Source organism: Condylura cristata, unplaced genomic scaffold, assembly GCF_000260355.1.
Source record: "Condylura cristata isolate star-nosed mole 26May11 unplaced genomic scaffold, ConCri1.0 scaffold00009, whole genome shotgun sequence".
Taxonomy (NCBI): domain Eukaryota; kingdom Metazoa; phylum Chordata; class Mammalia; order Eulipotyphla; family Talpidae; genus Condylura; species Condylura cristata.
In genome coordinates this window covers 47,275,023-47,300,608 of record NW_004567110.1, presented here as the reverse complement: position 1 = coordinate 47,300,608, position 25,586 = coordinate 47,275,023, and the positions used below count along the sequence as shown (strand labels likewise).

At 36.3% G+C, this 25,586-nt stretch overlaps 1 protein-coding gene across 1 annotated transcript in view; it reads left to right on the top strand.

Moving 5' to 3' along the window:
- The window catches only part of LOC101630356 (chromosome unknown open reading frame, human C8orf34), a 294,360-nt gene that overhangs the window by 45,319 nt on the left and 223,455 nt on the right, over positions 1-25,586 (top strand). Inside the window, 2 exon segments of the mRNA XM_012723108.1 lie at positions 23,173-23,314; positions 25,055-25,186. Coding sequence (XP_012578562.1) covers positions 23,173-23,314; positions 25,055-25,186 — 274 coding nt within the window.

Here is a 25,586-nt window from a genome sequence, read left to right as displayed (position 1 = left end):
ATACAGAACTGGGGTACAGGCCAGAGACTCAGGGGCGGTGAGATGCTTCACCAGAGACAGAGTGGGGAGCAGAACAGGCATATCGACGAAGTGCACTGCTGAGGGGAGCAGCGGGCAGGCCAGGAGAGGTCTGCCGCACCATGTGGGATCACCTCTGGGGCAGGGATCGAACTCATGCGGAAGTGGATTTAGCTTCTTAGTGCAGTGCTTTAACCCGCTGCGCCACCAGGGAGGGCCAACTCATAATATTTCATCAGAGCTTTTAAACTATAGGTCATTTCATTAATTTTGAGTTCTTTCAGCTTGATGCTTTAGATACATCTCCAGCTTAGGGATTTTTAAAATTATATTTTCATTTAGTTTCTCATCTGTATTGTACTATTGTTCTGAAATGTTTTTAAAAGGATGTTGGGGCTTTCTTACTTTCTTACCTCAATTTATATTTGTCCAGTTTTTAAATATTTGTTTCATGTATCATTGGATTTATTCCAGTTTGTTTCCAAATTGCTTTAAATGTATGGAGACCCTTCTTTTATACACTAATGTTAAGCAAGATTTGAATTCTTATGGAGTTGGTATTTTCTCAGATTTCTTATTATTCATAGCAGTGATTTTTGTTTCACAAAACACCACATTCTTTCTAGTTTAAATTTCCTGGAATAGCTCTATTTCTTCTTGAATTCATTGTTCTTTGTTCATAGACTTGTACAACTTACCCTAAAATTTTGAGTTCTTCATTTATTTATATGAATAAAAGATAAGGTTGGTTAAAAAAATTACTTATTTATGCACACAGAACAAGGGTACAGGCCAGAGGTGCTGGGGTGGTGAGAGGATTCACCAGAGTCAGAGTGAGGAGCAGAATGGGCAGACTGACTAAGTACTGAGGGGAGCAGCTGGTAGGTCAGGAGAGGTCTGCCCCACCTTGTGGATCAACTCCCAGGTCTGCCCCGCCTTGTGGATCAACTCTTGAAGGGGGATGGAACTTGAAACGAAGTGGCTGCAGCCAGCTTTTGCAGTTCTGCGCTCCAACCGGTTGCCCACGCAGGGAGAGCCAGATAAGGCTGTTTTTTATAGGTAGCTTACATGGGCTTCCCTTGAACAAATTTCTCATATGACCCTTTCATGACTGAGAAATCTGGGTGAATCAGGTGAGAGAAGTTTATACGGAAGCTTTCTCCTACATTACACACTGTGCAGGAACACTAAACACTCTAAGAAAGAAGGGTTTTTCTCAGGATATAGAATGTTTTTCTGGAGTTCACACTGAGACATCTGTCCTCATCTGGCATGAGATGTGTAAGTACAATGTTACCCCAAGTTCTGTTGTCTTTTGGAGACCAATACAATTTTGGGCAACTTTCTCAGATGGCATGGTGGAAAAGAGTTCTTTGCTGTCCCACTTCCAACATCTTCCTTCAAACAAAGAATATAGGATCCCAACAAATCCAGGTGCTTGGAATTTAATGCGTTATACAGATAACTTCCACTTGACCTCTGTTTTTATGATTTTATGTTTTTATGATTTTATGTATTCTTTGGCTTTTGTAAAGAAAATAGAACTAACTTCTGATATCTTGGTCTATATTGTCTCTCTGATATCTTGGTCTATAGTAAGAGTAACCATTACTTTACCTGCTTTGTTCTTCCTGCTTCCATAGTTTCTCCTAATTTCTAGCCTTTTGATGACACCCTTTTGTGTTCTTCTGTGCTATTGCACTTTCATCCTTTATATAATATTTTTCCATCATCTTTGTAGGACTTAGAGCCTGGGTAAACAGTTAGTCAGTGTATAGGGAAATATGATCATTCCACTAAATTGCACAAAAGACCAATAGGTATCAAACTTTTGCACTGAACCACACAACTTCTAAATGGTATTTGGAGTCTAGATTTATTATCAAAAGACACTTTGATCAAATAAAGATATATAAATATATTCAACATATTTCATATGTAAAGCAGACTTGAATAGAGCTGGCAGGATTATTCATTCCCTCAGCAGAAAAGGGATTTTACTGAATGATTGTGAAACATTCTAAATCACCTTGTGTTTTACCAGCTGCAGTGAACTCAGTCCAACTCAGTAAGGCTTTGGTGAGCCTGATTGCTGTTTATTGTTTATTAAGGAATGTTAGTCATCACATGATGTCTGTTTTTATCAAGACATATATATATCTACAAAACCTTATATAATGTGAATATAAACAGAATTTAGTATATACATCTCCTGTGAGTAGGGCATATGTGTTTATAAATTAGAAATGTATCACCAGCAATTATTGATGGTATCACTGTGTTCTTTTACTATTCATAAACCATAATAGAGAATATATGAGGTCAGCATGCTTGTAAATTAATTTGTAAAATAATGTCAGTGCCTATTGCTATGGATTATCTATTTTTTAATCACCCTTTTTTAAAAGAAAGATTTATTTATTTATGCATACAGAACTGGGGTACAGGCCAAAAGTGTGGGGGTTGGGGGTGAGAGGAATCACTAGAAACAGAGCGGGGAGCAGAACAGGCAGATCCATGAAGTACACTGCAGGGAGCAATGGGTGGGTCAGGAGAGGTCTCTCAGCCATGTGAATCACCTCTGGGGTGAGGATTGAACTCATGCTGAAGTGGCTTTAGCTCTTAGTGCTGTGCTTTAACCCGCTGAGCCACCAGGCAGAGAAGAGCCCAGCTTATCTTTTAATGTTGAATTAAATTAAATATTTTTTTGTATGTTTACTTGGTGCTTTGCATATTTGGTATAATTTTTCTTTGAAAGTGAATATATAAATTAGAATATTAATGTAATATCTTACAATTTTGAACTTTAATAGCAATAATATAGTGTTTTTTCCTCACAAAGCTAATAATCCTGAAATAGGAAAGACTAGTACTTATATGTTTTACAATTGTTAGATTTAAGAGATTTTTTTTTTAAAGATTTATTTATTTGTTCATACAGAGGCTCAGGGGCGGCGAGAGGCTTCACCAGAGACAGAGTGGGGAGCAGAACAGGCAGATCTACAAGGTGCACTGCTGAGGGGAGCAGCGGGCGGGTCAGGAGAGGTCTGCCATGCCATGTGGTCACCTCCAGGGCAGGCGGGAATCGAACTCATGTTAAAATGGCTTTAGCTTCTCAGTGCTGTGCTTTAACCCGCTGTGCCACCAGGGAGGGCCGATGTAAGAGATTTTTTTTAAAAGATCTAATTTTCAACTTCACGTCATCAGATATATTGCCCATCATCTCTCATTCTTAATTTTATCTATAAATCTGTGGGTCTTTCCCCTATATTTCTCAATAGTTTTAAGTCCTATTATTCTTTCTAATACTAAACCTGTATCAATGGCTAGCAACTTTCATGTAGATAACCTTTCTGCCACCCTAGTCTTTTTAACACCTCTCACACAGTGATTTTCACCATATTTCCTGCCTCCCCACTGCTGTTGCTGTTATCAGCAACTGCAGTCTCTCTATAGCCTTTTTTTCAAGCATCCTTCTCTCCAATCACCTCTTTAAATCCTACTAGCCCAGACCATCTAATATCCAAGCTCCAACTTTTCTTTACTCTTACCTGTCCTTTGACTCTTACTGCTTGCTGTTCTCATTGTTTCCCATCCAGCTTAAATTCTGGGGTCAGTGGCCAGTCACTATAATTGCTCCCTTGCATGTACTTTCAGGTGACTGGTCCCTCTCTCCATTCATTGTACTCAATAAGCTGAACCACAAAATTCTTACACACAAAATTCTGTCTCCTTCATGCCTTTGCCTGTGCAGCTGAATATGCTTGGAAGGAAAACACACTGCCATGCTAAAATATCTTTCTTTATATTTGAGACTACAAGTTGCAAGTGGCCAGATAATCATCTTATTCCTAGGCCAACAGCTCTTTACATCATTGGTGACTATTTCATATCTGTTACCTTTCTCAAAACTCCCAGGCCTCCCCTCTCTGGTTTCTCCTTGGCTCCTACTTTACTGGGATAATGTAACAACTGGAAAAGGAAATCCCCATCTACGTCAACAACTGGAGCAAGTGCACTGTTCTATTTTGCTGTCTATTTAGTTTATAGTAGCTACTCAATAAATATCTTCTGAACGAATAGAATCATTGTCATTCTAAAGGAAGCATTAAAATGTTCATTTAAATTACTATGAACCCTTTCTGTCTCATCTGTTTGGCTATTTCACAGATCCTTTTACCATGCCCAATTTGGGATTCTTGGCCTTCCAGCCCTATCCCACCCTTTGCTTATTATTCAAAACATAGTGAATGGTACCAATATCATTCAACAGGCGTTCAAGTCCAACACATAAATAGTTTATTCTTTAGTCTGCTTTTACCTATGCCCTCCCCTGGTCTGGTCTACCTTAGAACTATGTAGAATCATGACACTGCCTTGCATGCTTACTTATGTCACCATTATAGCTCAGAACCATTTGACCAGTTCTTATGACTGGATATTTTGTCCTTTATTTAGTGACCAGAATATATGTTTTAAAAGGATAAAGCTTTGTCACTCCCTTTGTTAACATAATTTATTGACTTTTTACTCCATTAAAAGCAATATTCATATCTACTTCCTTAGCTGATGAGGTTTTGCACGGTCTGGCATTTACATACCCCTTCAATTATAGACTACTCCATCCCTACTACCATTTTGACAACTCTCTAGGCTCAGTTAAGCTCTTCAACAGCCAGGAAACTTTGCACATACTATTCTTTCTGCCCAGTGTTAGCTTTTAAAGTATCTGGTATCATTTAACTTTCAGGTCTCAGATTAAATATCATTTCCCCATAGAGACTTTCTTGATCTTTCTATGTAATATATCCCACCCCCATTTGCCTTTAATGTGTTTTTCTGCCCCCAACCACCAAATCCTCTATTCTATGATTGATTTGTTTGTTTGTATTATCCTTCTAAAGAATATAAACTCCTTATACTCTAGATTATGTCAGTCATATTTACTCTGAGATGAGTGTCTACTATGATGATGTGATATAAAAGGGAAGATGTCTCTGGAAAACCTTTGCTATCTGTAAAATATAGAACATATTATCTTAGAGCATTGGCAAATTTGAACAGTTTTTAGACAGTTTTAAATGTTAAGCTAGAAGATACAATTTTTGTTTTTTTCAGGTAATGTGCAGCTACAGCAGGTTTTTGGCAAAGTTTTGGCATAATTTATTTTCATTTGTTCCTTCTTTCTTTCAGCAAATGTGCCACGAACTGTTCTTTGATTTTGGGAAACAAAGATGTTTGAGACATGTTTCCTGACCTCAAGAACACTTCAGAGAGCTGCACTGGTAAACACAGGCTTTAACACAGTAAATTGAATGTTGTCTAGGGCTGTATTCAGACTGTTATTCAAACAGTTATTAGGCTTAACTAATTCTGCATGGGACTGATCAGAGACATATATATGTTTAATTCCATGTGGTTTCTACTGTGTTGGTCACTTGTTTGAAGCTATTTAATAGGCTTCTGTGTAATTACTGCTCAAAATCCCCTCTTCTAATAAGTGCCATTTCTAACATTCATATGGCTATTAAAAAGGCTATGATATTCTTCATAGTGTCAATGCTATACGCATAGTAACTAACTGCAGGTGGGTACCTCAGGGAATCTTTATAATGGAGACAAAACTTCATGTTAGTCTGTTTAACTAAGAACTATGTAAGTTGATTGTGCATGATCATTTAATACTGTGTCCCTAGAGGATGGTGTCAGGAGTGAGGACACTTAAAAACACCTTGCACTTTGGATCAAGACCCAGTACTTCAACTTAGAAATAAATGTAGAACAAAACAGTTCCCACAAAAATGGATTCCCAAATTTGAATCATCTGTGCTACCAGAAAAGTCTAATTTTTTGAAATGAATTGAAAGTGATTGTGGGTTTTTTGCTACCCACATTTACACCATACCACCTCTTACTTTCAGGAGGGAGATACTGTAACACTAAGCCTCAAGTGACTCCTGAAAAATGATCAAATTAAACACTTGATGAACAATAAAAATAAATACCCAAGTGCAAGAAGAATTGGCAGAAATAATAGAAAATCAAAATAAACAAGTGGAATTTAGCGATATTATCAGACACAGATATTAAAATAATTGTTTACCATGAACAAAGAGATAAAGTCACTATTAGGGTTTCAATAGAGAACCTCTATGTTAAAATGTGTAAAAATAAAAAAATATATATATATATTAAAATAAATTAGGAACTCAACATATAGATTTACCAGTACAATGAACAGCTGAAGAGGAAATTAGGGGACTTAATGATAAATTAGAAGAAAACATCCAGAAGGAAACAATTAGAGACAAAATTATCGGGGGGAAGGGGAGAATGTCAGAATAAAGACATAATCAGAGTTGGACTAATGAGGATATCTAATATACAGTTTTTTGAGATTCCAGAAGTAGAAAATTGAGCAGAATAATTATTTAAAGAGACAAAGATTTTCCATTTGGTGAAAAACAGCAATTGATGGATAGAAAACCAAATGAGTCACATATAAAAACATTAGAAGAAGGTTCTACAAGTAAGCATGTCATAGTTTAACTGCAAATTAAAACAAAATTTTGTACTTAGTGTTCTGGAACATGATAGTGTGACTCATTTTTTTTTTTCTCCCTTGTAAATACAGCTGAATATCTTGGACATTTTTTAGTGGACAATGATAAAGGCTCTAAAATCTGGAAAGAAAAAGGAGGTCTGACTTAGAGTTACCTGCGGCTTCTTTTCTTTAATGTCCTGTATATATTGATGGTGAGCCACAGAGGCTTACAAATTGGAACTACCAAAAGGCGCAGGTAAAACAAAAACTCCACAGAAATCACTGTACAACCAAGGCACTTATGGGCAGTTTGCTATGTCAGTAGTGGTAGCATCAAAGTCTTAGGTCATTCCTGCCCATGCTACAAAATCAGAGATATTCCCACAGTGGCAGTAACAAAGCTCTCAATCAACTCAACCCTGGTTTCACAAGTTAGGGTATCAGCAGAGGTAGGGTATTAACCTGGCAGCAAAATCGAAGTGATTCTTTGTCATAAGAGACCAAGAGCCAAAGGCTTCTTATATCTCTGCTCAAGTTACCAATTGATAATCATTCAATTGAGGAAAAACTTTGGTGTTCACTAATTCAACTGCAGAATTGAGCAGCAGTCCTAGAGAATCAGAAATGCAAAGCAGACCATGATAGTGTGCAAAAATTCTGAACAATAAGCTGTCATTTGATTGAGTCTACAAAGTAAGGTAGACCCCTCATGCTAAATCTAAACAGGGGGACTGCCTATTAAAATAAATTATTGAGTATCATTAAATACATGACCAAGACTTTCATAATATCTTAAACAGAACATCCAGGAAATATATCTATATATCACTTTCTATATATAACCACTTGTCAAATTAAGAACATGAAAACCACAATTTGAATGAAAATCCATTATTGGAGAAGGATGTTGAAACTACCAGATAAGGATTTTAAAGCAGCTTCACGAAACTGATTTAACAATAAATTTCAAAGTGATATCAACCGATAGACAAAGTATCCTTCATTCATAACCATCTCTTACCTCACCACCAATATATTGACATTTGACATTCATCAGGTGCACTGGTGGGAGACTTGGGATACTGGTAGGACATTGTTTAATCCCAATGGATTATAAAACAGAGAATCATGTTTGATATGGTTGAATAGCCAATGGCAGTCTCAGCTAGAGAATCAGAATAGCTATGTACACCTGAGACCTCTGCACAACCCCTTTACCGAGTGATCCAGGAAGAGTCAGCCTCATCCATAAATTGAATAATGAGCATACAGGTCCCATTTCTAGCTATAGATGCTGAAGTGGTCAATGAACCAATTATAGCCCTTCTTTGATGCAGTCATAATGCTCCTGGAGCTGAGTCTGCTAAACTCAGTCAGTCTAGATTCTGGAATGACTCTTAACGGGACTCCAGATCATACGACCGCAGGCTGTGAACAGTCCTGTTGGCAGAGGGACCTGGCAGGACTCACTAATGATTGTTCTTCAGGAGATACTAAGTTGACTTAAACTCAACTCCAATCCCTCTGGTTATGATAAGGGAGTAGTCAAGCATGTCCTGGGATCTGGCAGGGAGCACATCTATCAATGTCTTCTGAACCAAATTTATAGAGGACTTGAAATAGTGTTGGATTTGGTTTCTCCCTCAAAGCTATATTGCAGGACCAGTCTTGCCTACATACGCACACAGGAACTATTCCTGAGGACTGGCTGGCCATATACCCATCCCCACAGCAGGCAGTAGATCTATTGTGAATGTTTAACTGAGAAAACTATCTGTACTTGTGTTTGAGTAACACCTTACTGAACAAGGTATTAGAGACAGGGACAAGATAGCATCCATTCCTGTTCAATCCCCAGGTAATAAACTTGTTAACCATGATTTCTATTACAGTTTCAGTGACAAAATTTTGTGATCAGCTCCAAGCCAATACAATGCAACACTCTAAGGTAATCTACATTAGTCTGAAAAATTGAAAGAATGATTTTTACTTGCTAAACCAGTCCTTAAAGTTTGGAAGTCATATTTGCTTCAATGCAAGATTAAATCAATCATGAGGAATTAGGCAAATAAAACATAACTGAAGGAAACTATAAAGCCATCATAAGTTGGTCCCAAAGAAATGAGATATAAGATTTGCCTAAAAAAATGCAAGAAATAAAATCATCTTAAACTACATGAAATGCAAAGGAACACATATAGACAGCTAAACAAAGTCAGGAAAAGAGAGCATGAATAACAAAAGAAATTTAATAAACAGGGGCCACAAAGAACAGCAAAATAGATATTCTAGAGCTGAAGAATATAATGACAGAACTGGAAAACTCTATAGCATAGTTGATTATGAAGAATTATTGAACTCAAAGAGTGATTGTTTTGCAATTAGCCAGTCAGAGGAACAAGGCAAAGGAGAGAAGAAGGCCTACCTAAATTATGGGACAACAAGCAACACATCATGGTGGGAGTCACAGAAGGAAAAGGGGGAAATGGAGAAAAAGTTTATTTTGAGAATGACTGAAAATTTCCAAATTTGGTGGAAGATGTGGACATTTAAGTACAGAAAACTCAATGGAACTCAACTGGATTATTCCAAACAAAACCTTAGACACACAATGATCAAAATATTAAATTTAGTTATAAAGATATTCTTCTATGAAGACTGTCTCAAAGTAGACACTAAATTTTCAATAATTTAACTTTGGAAGACATTTCAGTATTACAAGGTCTTAGACATTGTTGTGTCATTTGTCATCATTCTGTATTTCTGATGGCTAGATTTATTAATTACCTATATAATTAAAAACAGAGAGAATACAGTGCCTATAATACAGCCCTAGAATTTAAAATGATTAATTTTTAGTGGTGGTAGTTTCATTCTTCATCTTCATTATAAAACAACTCTTTTTTACTTCCCATATTTGGTTCTTATTCCATAGTATACAATAAGTCTAACTAGATATCTTTCCTTACGTTTTACAAATAAAGATAATAAATCTAATTTTATATTATATTGTATTTTAAAAGGACGAAGAACCTCTTAAAATAAAGGTGCAATTTTTTTTTCCTCTGGGCCTATATGGTTGCGGGTGTATATATGTGTGGATATGATTATTTACATTGGTGGGCTATTGGTAAAGTTTAAGGAACCTGAAATAAGCAATGACTTAACAATTGGCTTTGTAAAAGTGCATCTATAATAGTCGGGTTGAGTATCTTATATGTAATCCTTTAATGTATAGTGAATAATTAACTCTATATAAAATACCTGACACTTAGGTACATATTGTACCTAATACATAGCTGGTATTTTTAATCATTGATATTCACATTGCTATCTTTCCACTAAAACTGTATTTTTTAAAAATAAAATTGTATTGCTGAAATAAGAGAGGTGGATTTTTATTCCTAGTACTTCAACTATTTTTATTGAAAATATCTCAAGCTATGTCTTAAATTACAATAACCAGACTTAACTCTAGAATATAACCTAAAATACAAGGAAGTGAAAGTGGATTCTGAACAATAAAGACATTATTGAATATGTATAAAATTTTTACACTGTGAATTTAATAGGAATCTTCTATATTGAAAAAAATTAAAATAATAAAATTATATTGATTTACAATACTACATCGTTTTTGACAGTACAGCTTCATAACCTTATGTGTGTGTGTCCCATTTTACCTTCCCATCCAGGAGAGTTCTTGTACTATTCCTACTATTAGGCTGACCTCCTAATTTTCTACCCACCGTTTTCCTCTTCCCCTATGATAACTGCCATATTTTTTCACTAAGTTGAAGTTATTTTTATTGTGAATATTAGTTTGTTTCTTTGGTTATGTATATTATATGAGAAAAACTGTCCAGTAATTGTCTTTTACTTTCTGACATTTGACTTGGTATAATCACCTAAATTTTCTATCTATGCTGTTACAAAAGTCAAGATTGTATCTTTTTTAATAGCTGAGTTGTGAATAATGCTGTTATGAACATCTGGGTGCATGCATGTTTTTTTCTAAATTTTTGTTTTCATATTCATTGGATAAATTCCTAGAAGTGGTATTGCTGGGGCATATGATATTTCTATTTTTAAGGCTATCTATACCATTTCCATGCAGGTTTCATCAGTTTACATTCTCACCAATGATGAAGGAAAGCTCCATTTCATTGCATCTGCTCCAAAACATGTTGTTTTGACTCTTAGCTATTGGCCATTTCAGTGGTGTGAGGTGATATAGTATTGTGGTTTGATTTTGATTTCCAAGGTAATTGATGATGACCATTTTTTTTGTTGTTGTTGTTTGTTTGTTTTTTCATGAACCTGTTGGCCTGTATACCTCTTGTAGAGAAAAGTCTATTCAAATCCTCTGCCCATTTTTGACTGGGTTGTTTTCTTTAGTTATATGAGTTCTTTATATATTTCGTATATTAAGTCTTTTTGTATGTCTGATATACAAATATCTGTTCCTCGTCAGTAAGTTGCCTTTTCCTCTTTGTGGTGATCTTTTTGGTTTTGTTTTGTTTTACAAAAAGGTTTTAGTTTGATGTATTGCCATTTGTTTATTTTTGCTTTTGTTTCCCCTGCAGTTAGAGTTAAGTCTATAAAGATATCTCTGCAGTTAATCCAGTAGTATATCATCTCTGTTTTCTTCTGTGCATTTTATGGCTTCAGGTCTTATCACCAAGTCTTAATCAACTTAGAAATAAGCTATGTTTTAACACTGATTTAAAATTAATTTTATTTTTGTGTATGTTATTACTTACCATGCTACTGTGCATTTTCCTAGCACCATTTGTTAAAAAGTCTTTTATTTTTTTATCATTTGGTCTTAATTTCTTTGTTATAAATTAACTATTTATGTATGTGTGGATTTTTCTGGGTTCTTAATAGTCCATGCCATACTGTTTTCATTACTATAGCTTTGCAGTATAGTGTGAAATCTGCACATGTGATGCTTTATTCTTTTTTTCTAGGACTGCTTCATTATTTGGTATCTTTAGTAGTTCTGTACAAATTTTAGAATTGTTTGTTCTTCTTCCTTGAAAAATTACATTGGGCATTTGATGGGAATTCTGATAAACCCATAAATCTCTTTAGGTAATATGGCCATTTTAATGTTGTGTATTCTTCCAATCCATGATCTGTAACAACTTTCTATTTCTTTGTTTCTTTTATTATTATTATTATTATTATTATTATTAATACTGTCTAATAGTTTTTGGTGTATAGCTTTTTCACCTCCCTTGTTTTTTGGATGTGACTAGAAATAGAATTGCTGTTTAATTTCTCTTCTAATTCATTCTTTACATATAGAAATGCAGCATATATATACACATACATACACATATAAACACACACACATATACACACATATATGTATGTGTGTATATGTGTGTGTGTTGCCACTTTACTATGTTCATGTATTTTGATTGAAATCTCAATTTTGATTGAGAACAAGTGTGTTTGGGAAAGATCTGGGCATAGTCCTAACAGGGAGTAGGTCAAACAACTAGAGGACAAACTGAGATCTCCAAATAGAAGATTTTGACAGGAAAATATAAAAAGGCATCAATCCCCTTCTCACTTGTGCATAGAAACAGATGCCAAAATGGAAACATTATTGCCAAATTCAAAACTCAAAACAGAGCTTTAAAGTGTAGTGAGGGAGAAAAAAATCCTCTTTCTACTTACATTCAGAAAAAGGGAGTTAGAGAAAATGCAAGCAAAAAGCATGGGTTCTCCTGTAGGTGGTAATTAACTAAAATTATGGCAATTGGGAATGGTTATGTTGAAATTTAAAGTAATGCTGTTTCAGGAAAAGAAAGTGTTTTGGGATTACTGAATTTCCAGTAGGCATTTTTTCATTTGGTTGTTGATAATCCAGTGCCTATTATCTGTCTTTTTATGAAATTGAGTTGAATGGTAGTGGTGTTTGAAATCTCAGATGCAAATTTTTAATAAGTTCTAATTAAAATCAGAAATTGAAATATATGAATTAATTCAGTCATCAGCTCCTATGCCAATTTGGAACTAAAATAACATTCTACAGATGATGATGTGCCATATGCAATTAATATTTAAGATAATTATAGATGTCGAGTAAAAATATATCTGATTGACACCACCTCCATTATTAACAGAGAGTTCTATCTTGCATATTTATTGACTTAACAGAGACTATAGTAAGATTAAGCCATGAAATTTTGGAAATGGTTTTAATTGTTTCCTGGTAACTTTCTCCTGCTGTTAGAAGGGTCACTAGTGATACTTACCACTTGTGGAGATGAAGTAAAAAGTAACTCAAGCACTTCAATAAGTACTTTTTAGGCAGAATGTCATCTTGTCCAAATGCTTTAGAACCAAAGCAAGAATTCTTATACTGGAGTCAACAGAACCTTAGAGGGTCAGTCCATGGATGGGTAAATACCTAGGAATAGTACATAAATTTTGGTGTTTGTTTGTACACACACACACACACACACACACACACATATACATATATATATATATATATATATATATTTAACCATAGATTTCCATGGCTCTCATCAAATAAAATAGATCTCTTATTAAAATAATTTATAGTGTTTGATTATCAGTATTAATAATAAATGACTCACTGAAGAGCTACTAACTCACAGTTACACTTTTATCTAGTTGACATTAAAATTAAATGTATATTCAGATAATCAGTATCACTGTTTGGTTGGTATTCATTCTTCAACTCATTAAACATGCCAATATTCTATATAAAACAAAGTTGCCTATTATTAGTAATAATGGCCCTAAATTCCAGTTGACTTTTTTTTGTTGTATAATATAAATTTGCACTCATTAATTAGTTATTGATACCTTTAGATTGATTTTTTGTTTTAAAGATTTATTTATTCATATAGAACTGGGGTACAGGCCAGAGCTGCGGAGGGTGGGAGGATTCACCAGAGACAGAGTGGGGAGCAGAAAAGGCAGATCGACAAAGTACACTGCTGAGGGGAGCGGGCGGGCTAGGAGAGGTCTGCCTGCCTCACCATGTGGATCTCCTCCCGGGCAGGCGGGAATCAAACTCATGCGGAAGTGGCTTAAGCTTTTTAGTGCTGTGCTTTAACCCGCTGTGCCACCAGGGAAGGCCTAGATTGATCCTTAATAAATCAATTTTATTTTATGTATCATATGTATTTATACTTTATCTTATTTTATCATGTGTATTTTATCTTATTTCATCATATGTATTTATACTTTAAAAATATATTTGTTTGAATTATACTATTAACAAAATTATAATTAACCAAAAAGAAACAAAAAGGGATTTATTTCAATATATAGTATACTTATGAAGTCTAAGTCTGTAGTCAATAACAAGCCACATTATCATCAGAAAAAAGCAATAAAAGATACAATATGCATACAGTGCATCAAAAGGTATGCTATGGAAATAGGTGATAAAATAATAGTAGTGCTAACTAATATAGCATATGAAATATATGATATAAATATATAAAAGTAATAGTACACATTCAAAATATTAACTTATACTGTATTTGGGTAGATGATTAAGTGTTCACTCAAGAAAACAGAAACCACACTTTCTGGGTCATATACTGTTTGATACAAATGAGTTAATCACTGTTTAGATGATGGTGAGTTGTAAGTTTGGGGCACAGCGATCAGGGACATGTTACTAAAAGTATGCGAGAAGAGCTGACTCCAAAGATCTTATGTGAAGCACAGAAGCAGGTCATTCTTAGTGCCCGCCTGGAAGCTGTGGAGTGCTCCAGTATCTTTGTAGAGCTCTCATAGTTATTCACTTTGTAGTGGAGGTCTTCCAATTTTTTGGAAAGCTGATTTTATCTGTCTTTACATCTGCCTGCAATTGACTCCAGAGAAAAACATTTTCTGCATCACTCTACTTGGTAGGTCTCTTATAAATTCCCCACACTGCAAAACTTTAAACCAGATTATATAAAGAAGATTGTGGGAAATTGCTCCCAGACTTAGAAGGAAATGTTAGATAACCTATAACAGCAGGCTACATATATCTCAAGCACTTTATAAATATCTTGCTTTCATTATCTTATTTAAGTCTCCTGGAAACCCTGTGTTGAAGGTATTATCAAGTATCAAATAATCACTTGATAAAAACAAAGGCAATCATCAACATATAGCCAGTATGTAGATAAGTATTTTTTTTTTAAAGATTTATTTTATTTGTACATACAGAACTGGGTTACAGGCCAGAGGTTCAGGGGCGGTGAGAGGCTTCGCCAGAGACAAGAGTGAAGAGTGGGGAGCAGAACAGGCAGATCTACGAAGTACACTGCTGAGGGGAGCAGTGGGCGGTCCAGGAGAGGTCTGCCATGCCATGTGGTCACCTCTGGGGCAGGCGGGAATCAAACTCATGCCAAAGTGGCTTTAGCTTCTCATTGCAGTGCTAATTTAACCCGCTGTGCCACCAGGGAGGGCTTAGATAAGTAATTTTTTTTTTTTTTAAAAATTGTCTATCTGATTCCAAAGCCTTAGTATTTAATCACTTACTTATCCTGTATCTTCCATTGCATTTCATTTGCATTATTAATATTATTGACTTTTTTTTCAGCACACATTGTTGGGCTCTTAAGTATCCCACACAAGAATGCATTGACTTGAGACATGGAGCATCAGTGAAAGCAGGTTGTTTAGTGAAAGTAAAAGAACAAGCAACAGCCTCAGGGAGACTATTTGAGAGAAAAGGCTCTCTGGAGCCCAGCTGGGAATTATAAGGACAACGATCTCAGAAATTGGGGGTCTTTTCCCCACTTTTCCTCTGCCTTGTTTTCCTCATTAATTTTTCTTTCCTTTGGTTGGTCAAATCCACTAATCAAACTGGATGTCCCATTTCCTGGGCTTGCACTTTGGTGAAAATCTGTCATGTGCTTAAAATATACTAAAAATATACCATAAACTCTAGTACCCCCACTTGTGCTCATAAGGACCCTGCAAATCATTTTACCCAGCTGTAAGGGGCAGAGGTCATGTGGAGACCCACAACTTCCCAAGCTTGTAGTCCCAGCAGGATGTTCTGATCCACTTACCACACACCTGCACAATTGACCTTGTGATTCAGGTTTCATCATTTGCTCCTTACAACTAGTCATTTTTGTATGCTTCTCTCAGTAACAATTAAATACGAATTAAATTTTTGTTGGTGACAGTCGCTAATATGTTTTGTTTATACATTGAATGCCCCCAAATTAACTAGCCAATAAGTAAAAATAGGATTTCATAAAACTTAATACCTTTTTTTTTTCAGTCTCCAAGTCCTTAGCCTGAAATTTACATAATTGTTTTTGCTCCAGGACAGGAGTGTTATTACTGTTTCCACTGTTTTTTAATCTATATATGTCCACAATCAAAATCTGCCAAGGATCTTTCACTAAGGTAAAGCTTGAAAATGACTGAAGGACTAAAAGAGGCGGGCTTCCCAACCACAGGCCTGATTTCTGGCTTAAGGGGTGGGGGTGGTGGGGCAGTCAAGGTAGTTATTAGTAGGCGCCCAGGTGGTTCACCTCCAAATCTTGTTGCCCAAATCAGGACGTTCAGTGAACCCCAGTTCTTAGCGCTGGAGGAGGCTTTCATCACTAAGTTGGTAAGGTGGCCTCTGCATCCCCAAAGGGTCTGAGGCTGAAGTCCCCAGTGTGTTGTGCAGGGTAGGAGAGTGGGGTTTCTGGCTATAGACAGCACTTCTGAGACAAATAGATGCCCTGGTACACTGGAATCAGCTCCTGGGGGGATCGGGATGAGGCGATTTACAGGAACTTGTACAATTCTCGGCCCTACGGATGCCTGCACCCAGGACGAGTTAGGGGTGGCTTCCGAGGAGTTACCGCGTCAGTGGTTTTCCTCTGCGACAATTGCGGAGACGACAGTGCAGTAAGGAGGTGTTATATAATAGCCCACGTTGGGGGCTCTACTCCCCCAGAGGCGCTCCTAAGTGTCTAAGACAGAAGGACGAGGATCCCCAGTTTACGCTTTGGGTTGCAGCGCGGTGGCGAAGAGAGCTCGCTGGCGCTTAGTCTGCGCCTGCGCGGGGCCGTGGGGGGAGCACGTTGGCGCTTAGTCTGCGCCTGCGCAGGGCCGCCAGGCGAAGAGACAACCTTGAGGTGGAGCGAAGTTTCATCTACCCAGGTTCGTGTGCTGCAGGCTATGGGCGCTGCAGGCTGTGGGAGCTGATGGCTAGGCGCAGCAGTCTGAATCGTGGCCTGACTCCAGACTCATAGGAATTACATGTAACTGCTGCACTGGTTGGTAAGACTTGTAAATTAATTCATTTATCCCCCCTGGAAACACAGAACATTCCCCAGTAAGGTTCAGCCGCCATACCTGACTGGCTTACTGTTTGTTGTAGAACACCTTTTCTCCTTCTGGGAACTTTCAGTGAAGCTGTATGCAGTTAGCTTCTCCAACTGGACATTCCATTTGCTGGACTCCTTTCTTACTTCCTTTGTCTACCCCCAGTCCTCCTCAGTTTTCTTTATTTAAATCTAGTGCAGTCGGAAAATCAATCTTACTATTTTTTAACTGCCAGGGGTTTATTGCCAGGTGCGCACAGGTGCAACTTTTCAAAACCAAAGATTTAAGTTTTCATGTTGAATATCAATTATTCTTCATGGATCTATCTTCATGGATCTATCAATAGAACTAGAAATACTTAAAACTTGTATGAAACCATAAAGGCTTTGAGGTAAAAGGTGAGAAATAGACACATTTAGTTACTTGATGTTATACTGTAACATAACAGTAAAATAAAATAATATGGCATTTAAAAGAAATAGACACGTGGATAAGTGGAACAGAATCAAAGCCCAAAAATAGCTCCACACATTTACCACTACTTAATTTATAATAAAGGAGCCAATGCCTTACATGGAGAAAGGCAAGTGTTTTCAACAAATGGAGCTGGAGAAAGTGGACAGCCACTTTTGGATCACACTCTAACTCCATGCACACACATAAATTAAAAATGGACTGAAGACCTAGTCATAAGACTTGGAACAATGAAATGCATGGAAGAAAACCATTGACAATAAGCTTAATGATATCAATGAAAAGTGTGCCTTTGGAGATTCTATCCTTCTGGCAAGGGAATAATGTTGGAGACTTTGTCCCTGAACACGGATTAATGGGGGGCAGAACAGGCAGGGTCTCAAGGTGGGAACGACGTCGGCGAGCAGATATTCCAAAAATTGGGGAATAAAGGGGAACGGCGAGCGGATATTCCAAAAACTGGGGAATAAAGGGGAATGGGAGTGAGGAAGACACGGGAGTAGGAGTTGGGTGCAAATCTTCTTGCTCTGCCTTCAGCAGAGGTTTATTTTATACATTTCAAGCAGGCAGAGGGATGACATTAGCATACGAAAGGGGCTGAGATCACAATCACCTTTTTTTCTAAGAATAGTCTGGGGTCGCTTTGACTTTTACTTGAGATTATAACATTCTAAAATCAATCAAGGTTAAAAACAGGTACATAGATGCACAAAGTTTAAGACTGATATTACTATAGTGAAGATTAACGAAAATAAAGTCCCTTAAACCTTATCTACTACCTAATGTTTTTTTTTTTTTTTTTTTTTTTCTATCTGAGACATCCTGGGAGGCAGGAAGAGGAAATTTCTTGCAAATCAAATTACGGAAAACTTCTTTGAAGAAACTTGTTAAAAGTTTTAAGTGAGTTTCCTTGAGGTCTAGACAGTAGAAATTAGCTCTGAATGGGAGACATTGGTGAATTTCCTTATCTAAAGACTAGAATCCTGAATTACTAGCCAGAAGACTTGTGTGAATTCCTTTGAATTGTAGCAGGTAGAAAACCTGATTCGCTCTAAACAGGCAACCTGGATGAATTTCCACATCTAAAGGCCAGACAGTAGAAAGTTTGAGTAATTTTTTAGAAGGTGAATAGAAGTCTAGGTGAGATAGTAGAATGATAAGATTTGGGTTTTCCTCCATCTGGCAGTGAGAGACTTTGCAGAAACAGCCCTTTTACTTTTATTTATCAGCCAGTAGTCAAGTCACTTTTGACTTCAGAGGAATTTCTCACCTGGTGCAGTGCTTCTTGTCAGGGCCAGACAGCGCCTTAAACAGTTGAGGCAATCCAATTGTAAGCTGAAGGTTGCTCAGAATATTTTGATATTACAATTATACGAAAAAGGGAAGTCATAACATAAGTTAGCGTGGAAAGTCTGATTTTTCAGAGCATTTCCCCTCCATCTGACCCATGTCTGACGACAGAGGTTGCATAGCTTGTGTCAGAATAAAAATAAACTATTGACATTATCTCAGATGCTTTTATACCATGAAAAATATATATAAATCAATTAAAAAGACATCCCACGGAATGGAAGGAAATATGTACACATTATACAACTTACAGGAGTTAATCAAATATAAACAAAATTCTTATGCAATTTAACAATAAAAGCCCTAAACAACCCAATTAATAAATGGGCAGCAGATCTGAGCAGACAGTTCACCAAAGAAAATATCCAGGAGATGTTCACCGTCGCCTTTGATAAAGAAGATGCCAGGTCAAAATCACAATGAGTTATATCATCTTATGCCACGAGAATTGTACACATTGAAAAGACTTGCCAACAAGTGCTGGAAAGGATGCAGAGAAAGAAAAACTTAATGTATTTGGTGGGAAAGCCACTTTGCAAAATGATTGGATTTTCTTTATAAAAATATAAACAGAAATACTGTATGACTCAGTAATTCCACTCTTGGACAGTTCAACTAAAATATATATTCCACATTGTTCACTGCAGCATTATTTATAGTAGCGAGGATATGAAAACCTAAGTTACCACTGAGATTTGCATTAAGAAGATGTGGTTTTTTTTTTTTTTAAAGATTTATTTATTTATTCATACAGAACTGGGGTACAGGCCAGAGGCTCAGGGACGGTGAGAGGCTTCACCAGAGACAGAGTGGGGAGCAGAACAGGCAGATTGACTAAGTACACTGCTGAGGGGAGCAGTGGGCGGGCCAGGAGAGGTCTGGCTCGCCATGTGGTCTCCTCCGGGGCAGGCGGCAGGCGGGAATCGAACTCATGCAGAAGTGGCTTCAGATTCTCAGTGCTGTGCTTTAACCCGCTGCGCCACCAGGGAGGGCCAAGAAGATGTGGTTTAATCCAAATAATGAAATGCTATTCAGCCCTAAGAAAAGAGGGAGTGTTGCCATTTATTGAATGGAATGAGTTTTAGGGAATTATGTGTAGTATAGCACATCAAAATGACAAAGATAAATATTGGATATTTACATAATGATGATTTAACAAAGCAAAATATTTGCAAAAGCTAATAGATACTAGTAAATGATGTTAGGTTTCTGAATTTAAGAAGAAAGAGGGAGAAAAGGTCAAGGGGTGTAAGGGATTATAGTGAAAAGATAGATAAATAAATAAATAGAAGAGGAAAAATAGGCATAGTTGTCAATATAACCTTTATACTAGTGGTGGTATCTTTCTGGAGAAAGGATGACCAAAAACCTCAGTGATAAATGAGCAGTCCAGAATGAAGAGAAAAGAGTACTGAAAGAGGTTTCAGGAATGCTGGTGATAGAGGAAGCAGGGAGAGGGTAGTTGTCTAGGTGACTCTAGAGTTGCCTGAGCTCCATGGATCCTTGAGAATCCTTCTGGTTTGGGCTACCTCTTTAGGTCAGGGTGGTGCTGGCTTCTAGAATAGTCTAGAGTACTTAAGCTTTCAGGAGGCACAGGTATTCCTGAAAGTATTTTATACCTGGGTAGTACTGGGGGCTTGGAAGTTCTAGAAAGCCCAGATACCCAGAGGAGCAAATTAATATTTTCACATCTGAGAAAGAGACTTCTGTCAGGTTTAAGTCCTCAAAATCATTCAAGTCCTAATGCCTATGAATACATGCATTAAGTATGAGGCAGGTTAATATCTATTATGAACAGAATAACCTAAAACTAGACCCTTGTTCAATCAAGACCCAGCATATTCTATTGCGAACATTATCTCTTTTTATTGTACCTATGGCTGAATTTGTTCTGACTTTAATCTCATATATTCCTTCAGGGGATATAAGGGTATCCCAAACTAGTTACTAGAATGATGATATTTTAATTTAGTAGTCATTACTTGGTTTGCATGATCCATTTTCTAAAGACAATTTGGCAGCACTTCAGTATAACGTAAAAGAAAAAAATATTAGGAACTTTCCATCTAATTTGAAGGTTAAAGAACACTGCATAAAGTCTTCAGAGGTTTGGGGGTAGAAAAATTACTGTGGCTTTAAAGCCCTGTTATCTGAACTAATTTTGCTTTATCTGAGTGCCCAGTCCTGCTGTGAAAAGAATAATTTTATTAGTTCTTTTATTTTTCTATTTTCTCACAGATTTTGTAATGTATATTGAATTTTAATAGAATATAATACATCTCTTTAATAGAAACAAATCCAAAATGTTTAAACTTGGATCCCCCTGATGAGTAACTGGGGTTTAATTGAACCTTGCATTGCTTTAGCATGGCAGGAAATGACTTCTTTGTTATAACATAATAATGGTGTTTTAAATAATATAAATAAAGAAGGCTGTGCTAACTGGTTGTTTGCTTGTCTGTTTTTCAGAATATAAAAAGTTACATTTATTCAATACATACATTGTTTCACAGTGTGTTTGTGGTACAAATTCCTTACTCTGCTCTTTTTTTTTTAAACCAACACTATGTTAGAAATGTACATTTTTGTAATATCTTGAATTATTCAGTCCACGTCTCTAAGATCTACTTGAAATTTTATCATCTACAAAATCTGTTAGCCTCTTCTCACATAAATCTGTGTCTTGCTAGACTATTATAAATGTCAGCAAATAATCCCAAAGATGTCATGTAGTAGTTTCTTACATAGGAGGTTTAGGAGATTATATCTGCAGAGTTGAATGTCTCATAGTTGTTTGCTGGTACATTAAGGGGCTTGAATTATTAATATTTACCTGTGTAAATAAACCCAGCATTCATCTATTCAATAAATGTTTGTTCTAGGCTCTGGGACAGAGTAGAGATTGAACCAGTCCAGTGCTTGTTCTTAGTACCATGTTGTAGGGGATGAGAAGAGACTGGTGTAAACTGATGAACAAATATTAATATAGAAAACCCTGGAGAGTGCTAAGTGCTTCAAAGGAAATAAAACAGTAAAGTGATACAGATTTATAAAGATTGGTTTGGTAAGCCTCTTCAAGAACGTATCATTAGACAAGTATCACTCAAGAGGAATGATGACACTCCAGCCATCTGAACATCTGAGAGAAGAACATTCAAAACAAAGGATATAGGCTACTGACAAAAAAAGAAAGTTGGGGTCATTGGATATTTCCAGTATCATTTCTGTTAATACTCCTGCTGTAATTTTATGACCAACTCACTTTAACCATTGTCTCAAAAGATCTGTTCTTGACATGACAATTGACAGGCAAGGATTATGGACTAAAGACAGCAAGATAAAATGTGACTAATATGAAGGTAAAGTGGGTAACTAGGTTCATAAGACAAAATGATACCCATGTGGCTTGACAGCTAGCCATATAAGAGTAATCTGGGAGTGTAACTGGCAACAAATTGAAGCTTACTCTTTGTTGTCCTGACTGGAAAAACCACTGTAGATATTACATGTTGTCTGGTATCTACCCAATTTAAGACATCATTCCAGCTATCCAAAAATGGAAGAACCTTTTTTGGCAGGTAGAGAACTGTCTATTGTTGGAGGAAGAAGAGTGAGAGTGAGGAAGAAGGTAGGGGAAGGAGAAAAGATATTGGGAAAAGAAAATTCTGTATTGCTTGGAGGCCAGCTTAAGATATGTTTTGTTTTCTATGAGTCTGATTTGTTATTTGTTTCATGCAGTTTTTTTGGAGGATGTTTGTATATGGTTAAGGTTTATTAAAAATATAATGTATGTCAGGCCCTCCCTGGTGGCGCAGCGGGTTAAAGCACAGCACTGAGAATCTAAAGCCGCTTCCGCATGAGTTTGATTCCTACCTGCCCCGGAGGAGACCACATGGCGTGGCAGACCTCTCCTGACCTGTCCGCTGCTCCCCTCAGCAGTGTACTTTGTCCATCTGCCTGTTTTGTTCCCCGCTCTGTCTCTGGTGAAGCTTCTCACTGCACTTGAGCCTCTGGCCTGTACCCCAGTTCTGTATGCACAAATAAATAAATCTTTAAAAAAAAATATAATGTATGTCATCTTACATCTAAACTTTAAAATTTTGAGGTTAAAATTTAGATTAAATGAATTTAGGCTAAAGTTCAGTATGCTTTTGGTCAAGTAGAATAAAAAAACCATATAAAAATATATATATATATAATGTATTTGTTTTACTGTGCATTAGCTGTATAGCAGAGATAGTTTACTTCTCTGCAATTCGGTTTCTTCAAAATTAGAACAATAATTTATACTTGCATAGAAAGATTGCTAATAAGGATTAAATTAGTTGCTATACATAAAACAATTAGAGCAGAACCTATCAACAGTGCTATATATTTTATATTACTATTATTACCATTGTTTTTATTATGGTGATGATGATGATGAACATGGTATAAGTATATATTTATTCTGCCTTTAGGAATTAATGACCAAATTAATAACTGAGACACCTGACCAGCCAATCCCATTTCTCATTGACCATCTTCAGTCCAAACAAGGAAATCGTGGACAACTTCAAAGAACTTTCTCTGGATCTGCAGCCCTCTGGGCAGAAAGTGAAGGTAAATGAAAAAAAAAAAAATTACAGTTCATTTGGTACATTTAATTTGCAAAAGTCTTTGTAATTATAATAAGTAAATCTGTATTCATCTGTGACTTCAACCATATGTTAATATTTGTCATAAAATATTCTTGAATTTGAATATATTGTAATACTTAAGAATGAGAACATATAAAAGAGCTGGTAGTCAGATCTATAGATAAAGTAGGAAGTAAGCTGGGAGACAGCAAATAAGATTATATCTGTAGCTTAAAATTTATTTAGCTGTGAGATTGTTGACAAAATAGTTGTTAATTGGGTAGGGGACATTAAAATGAGTGATGACAATTGTGAAAAGTCATCAAGAAAAATGAAATGAAAAGAGAGTTGGCAAAAGAAAATAAAATATATGATTAATCAGGTCTGGGATTTATCTGAATTTGAAGACATGAGTAAATCATAAGACTGTGTTTTTTCTCTACTTGTGCCCCAAAGTATACTAGGTGGGGAAGAGAGAAATAAATTTGAAAGACTGATGAAAAATTGTGGCTGTCAAAAAAAAAAAATTAAACACATGCCTTTTTCAGCAACATGGATGGAACTGGAAAAGATCATGCTTAGGGAAATAAGCCAGAAAGAAAAGGGAAAATACTGGATGGTTTCACTCATAGCAGGAGTATAACAGACCAGGGGAGAAAATAATAATAATAATGAACAGCTATATATCAGAGAAATTTTATGGGGGTGGAGGGGGGAATGGGATCAAAAACAATGGGGGAAGGGAAATGCACTGGCATGCAGTTCATTTGGTGATGGGAAGCCCACAGGGATTACAACTGAGATGGAAAAATGCACAAAATACTGTAAAAATAAACTTTTATTATTGAAAAAAATTGTGGTTGTGCCATGTTGAGGATGGAAGAGGGAAGAAGTTTTGCAGAATTCAGGACATTTGTGAACATGTTTTGAGGTAATTAAGCATACAGTCTGGTATGAGAGAGTAGAGAGCAAGGTTAGGAAAGGTGTGGATAGGTAAAGGAAACAGCTAAATTTCATTAGGAGGCCAGTGTAAATACAGGTGTAGTGAGAATATATAAGACACAGAGGTTGGAAATTGTGATTTTTTTTTTAAAGAATTATTTATTCATACAGAACTGGGGTACAGGCCAGAGATGTGGAGGGTGAGAGGATTCACCAGAGACAGAGTGGGGAGCAGAACAGGCAGATCAACGAAGTACACTGCTGAGGGGAGCAGTGGGCAGGTCAGGAGAGGTCTGCCAAGCCATGTGGTCTCCTCCGGGGCAGGCGGGAATCAAACTCATGCGGAAGTGGCTTTAGCTTCTCAGTGCAGTGCTTTAACTCGCTGCGCCACCAGGGAGGGCCGGAAATTGTGATTTTTAAGAGTAGCACTTTTGAGGTAGAATAATTCCAAAATCTTTCAGTATTTTGTTTCTTTTATTTACAAAAGAATACAATTCTTTACTACATTACACTCAGTTAAAACAATAGTAATTCATACCTTAGAAGGTCTTTAAAGTATAATATGACCTTAGTTATATTAATATAGAAACTCATTAAATTTAAAACTTGACTTACATAAGAAATTATGCATGACATATTTTTAAATATTTGCATTATTTTTTATGTTAACTAATCCATGAATTTTTCTTGGTGTATATAATGCCTTCATGGATATGTGTTTTTGATTGATCATGAAATCATTTACCATTGAGTCTATATGTATATGTATTTGTTTTAACAGAACATAAAGGAACAAGAAGAGATTTCAGAAACTATGATAAACCTTGGCAATTAAATGCAAAGAAGCCTAAGAAGTCAAAAAGTGACCTTGCTGTGTCTAATATTTCTCCACCATCACCAGAATCTAAATCATGTAAGGAAGTTTGTCATTCACGTGTTACTTAATGTATGTAAGACTATTTTATTAGCTAAGTGAAGAAAAGGTAAGAATTGAAGCCAGATTTTTAAATTGTTTCTGTTTATTAAGCGTAATGAATTTCACTTTTTTCTTTCATCATTAACTTTGGCCATTCATTCATATATTGTAGCTGTGTGAGTGAGCTCAATTCCCAAATAGTCTAGAGTTTCACCCTTACTTGTTATGGCCAGTTCCAGCATTGTATTCCCTTTAAAACAACAGCAACCTTACATTTAATGAAATACATGAAAGCAAGTTAAATGTGTTAAAGGGACAAGCAAAGGAGATTTATATGCAGAGCATTTAACAAAATTTTAAATTATCCTTTATCCCTGATGTTTCTGAAATTCTACTT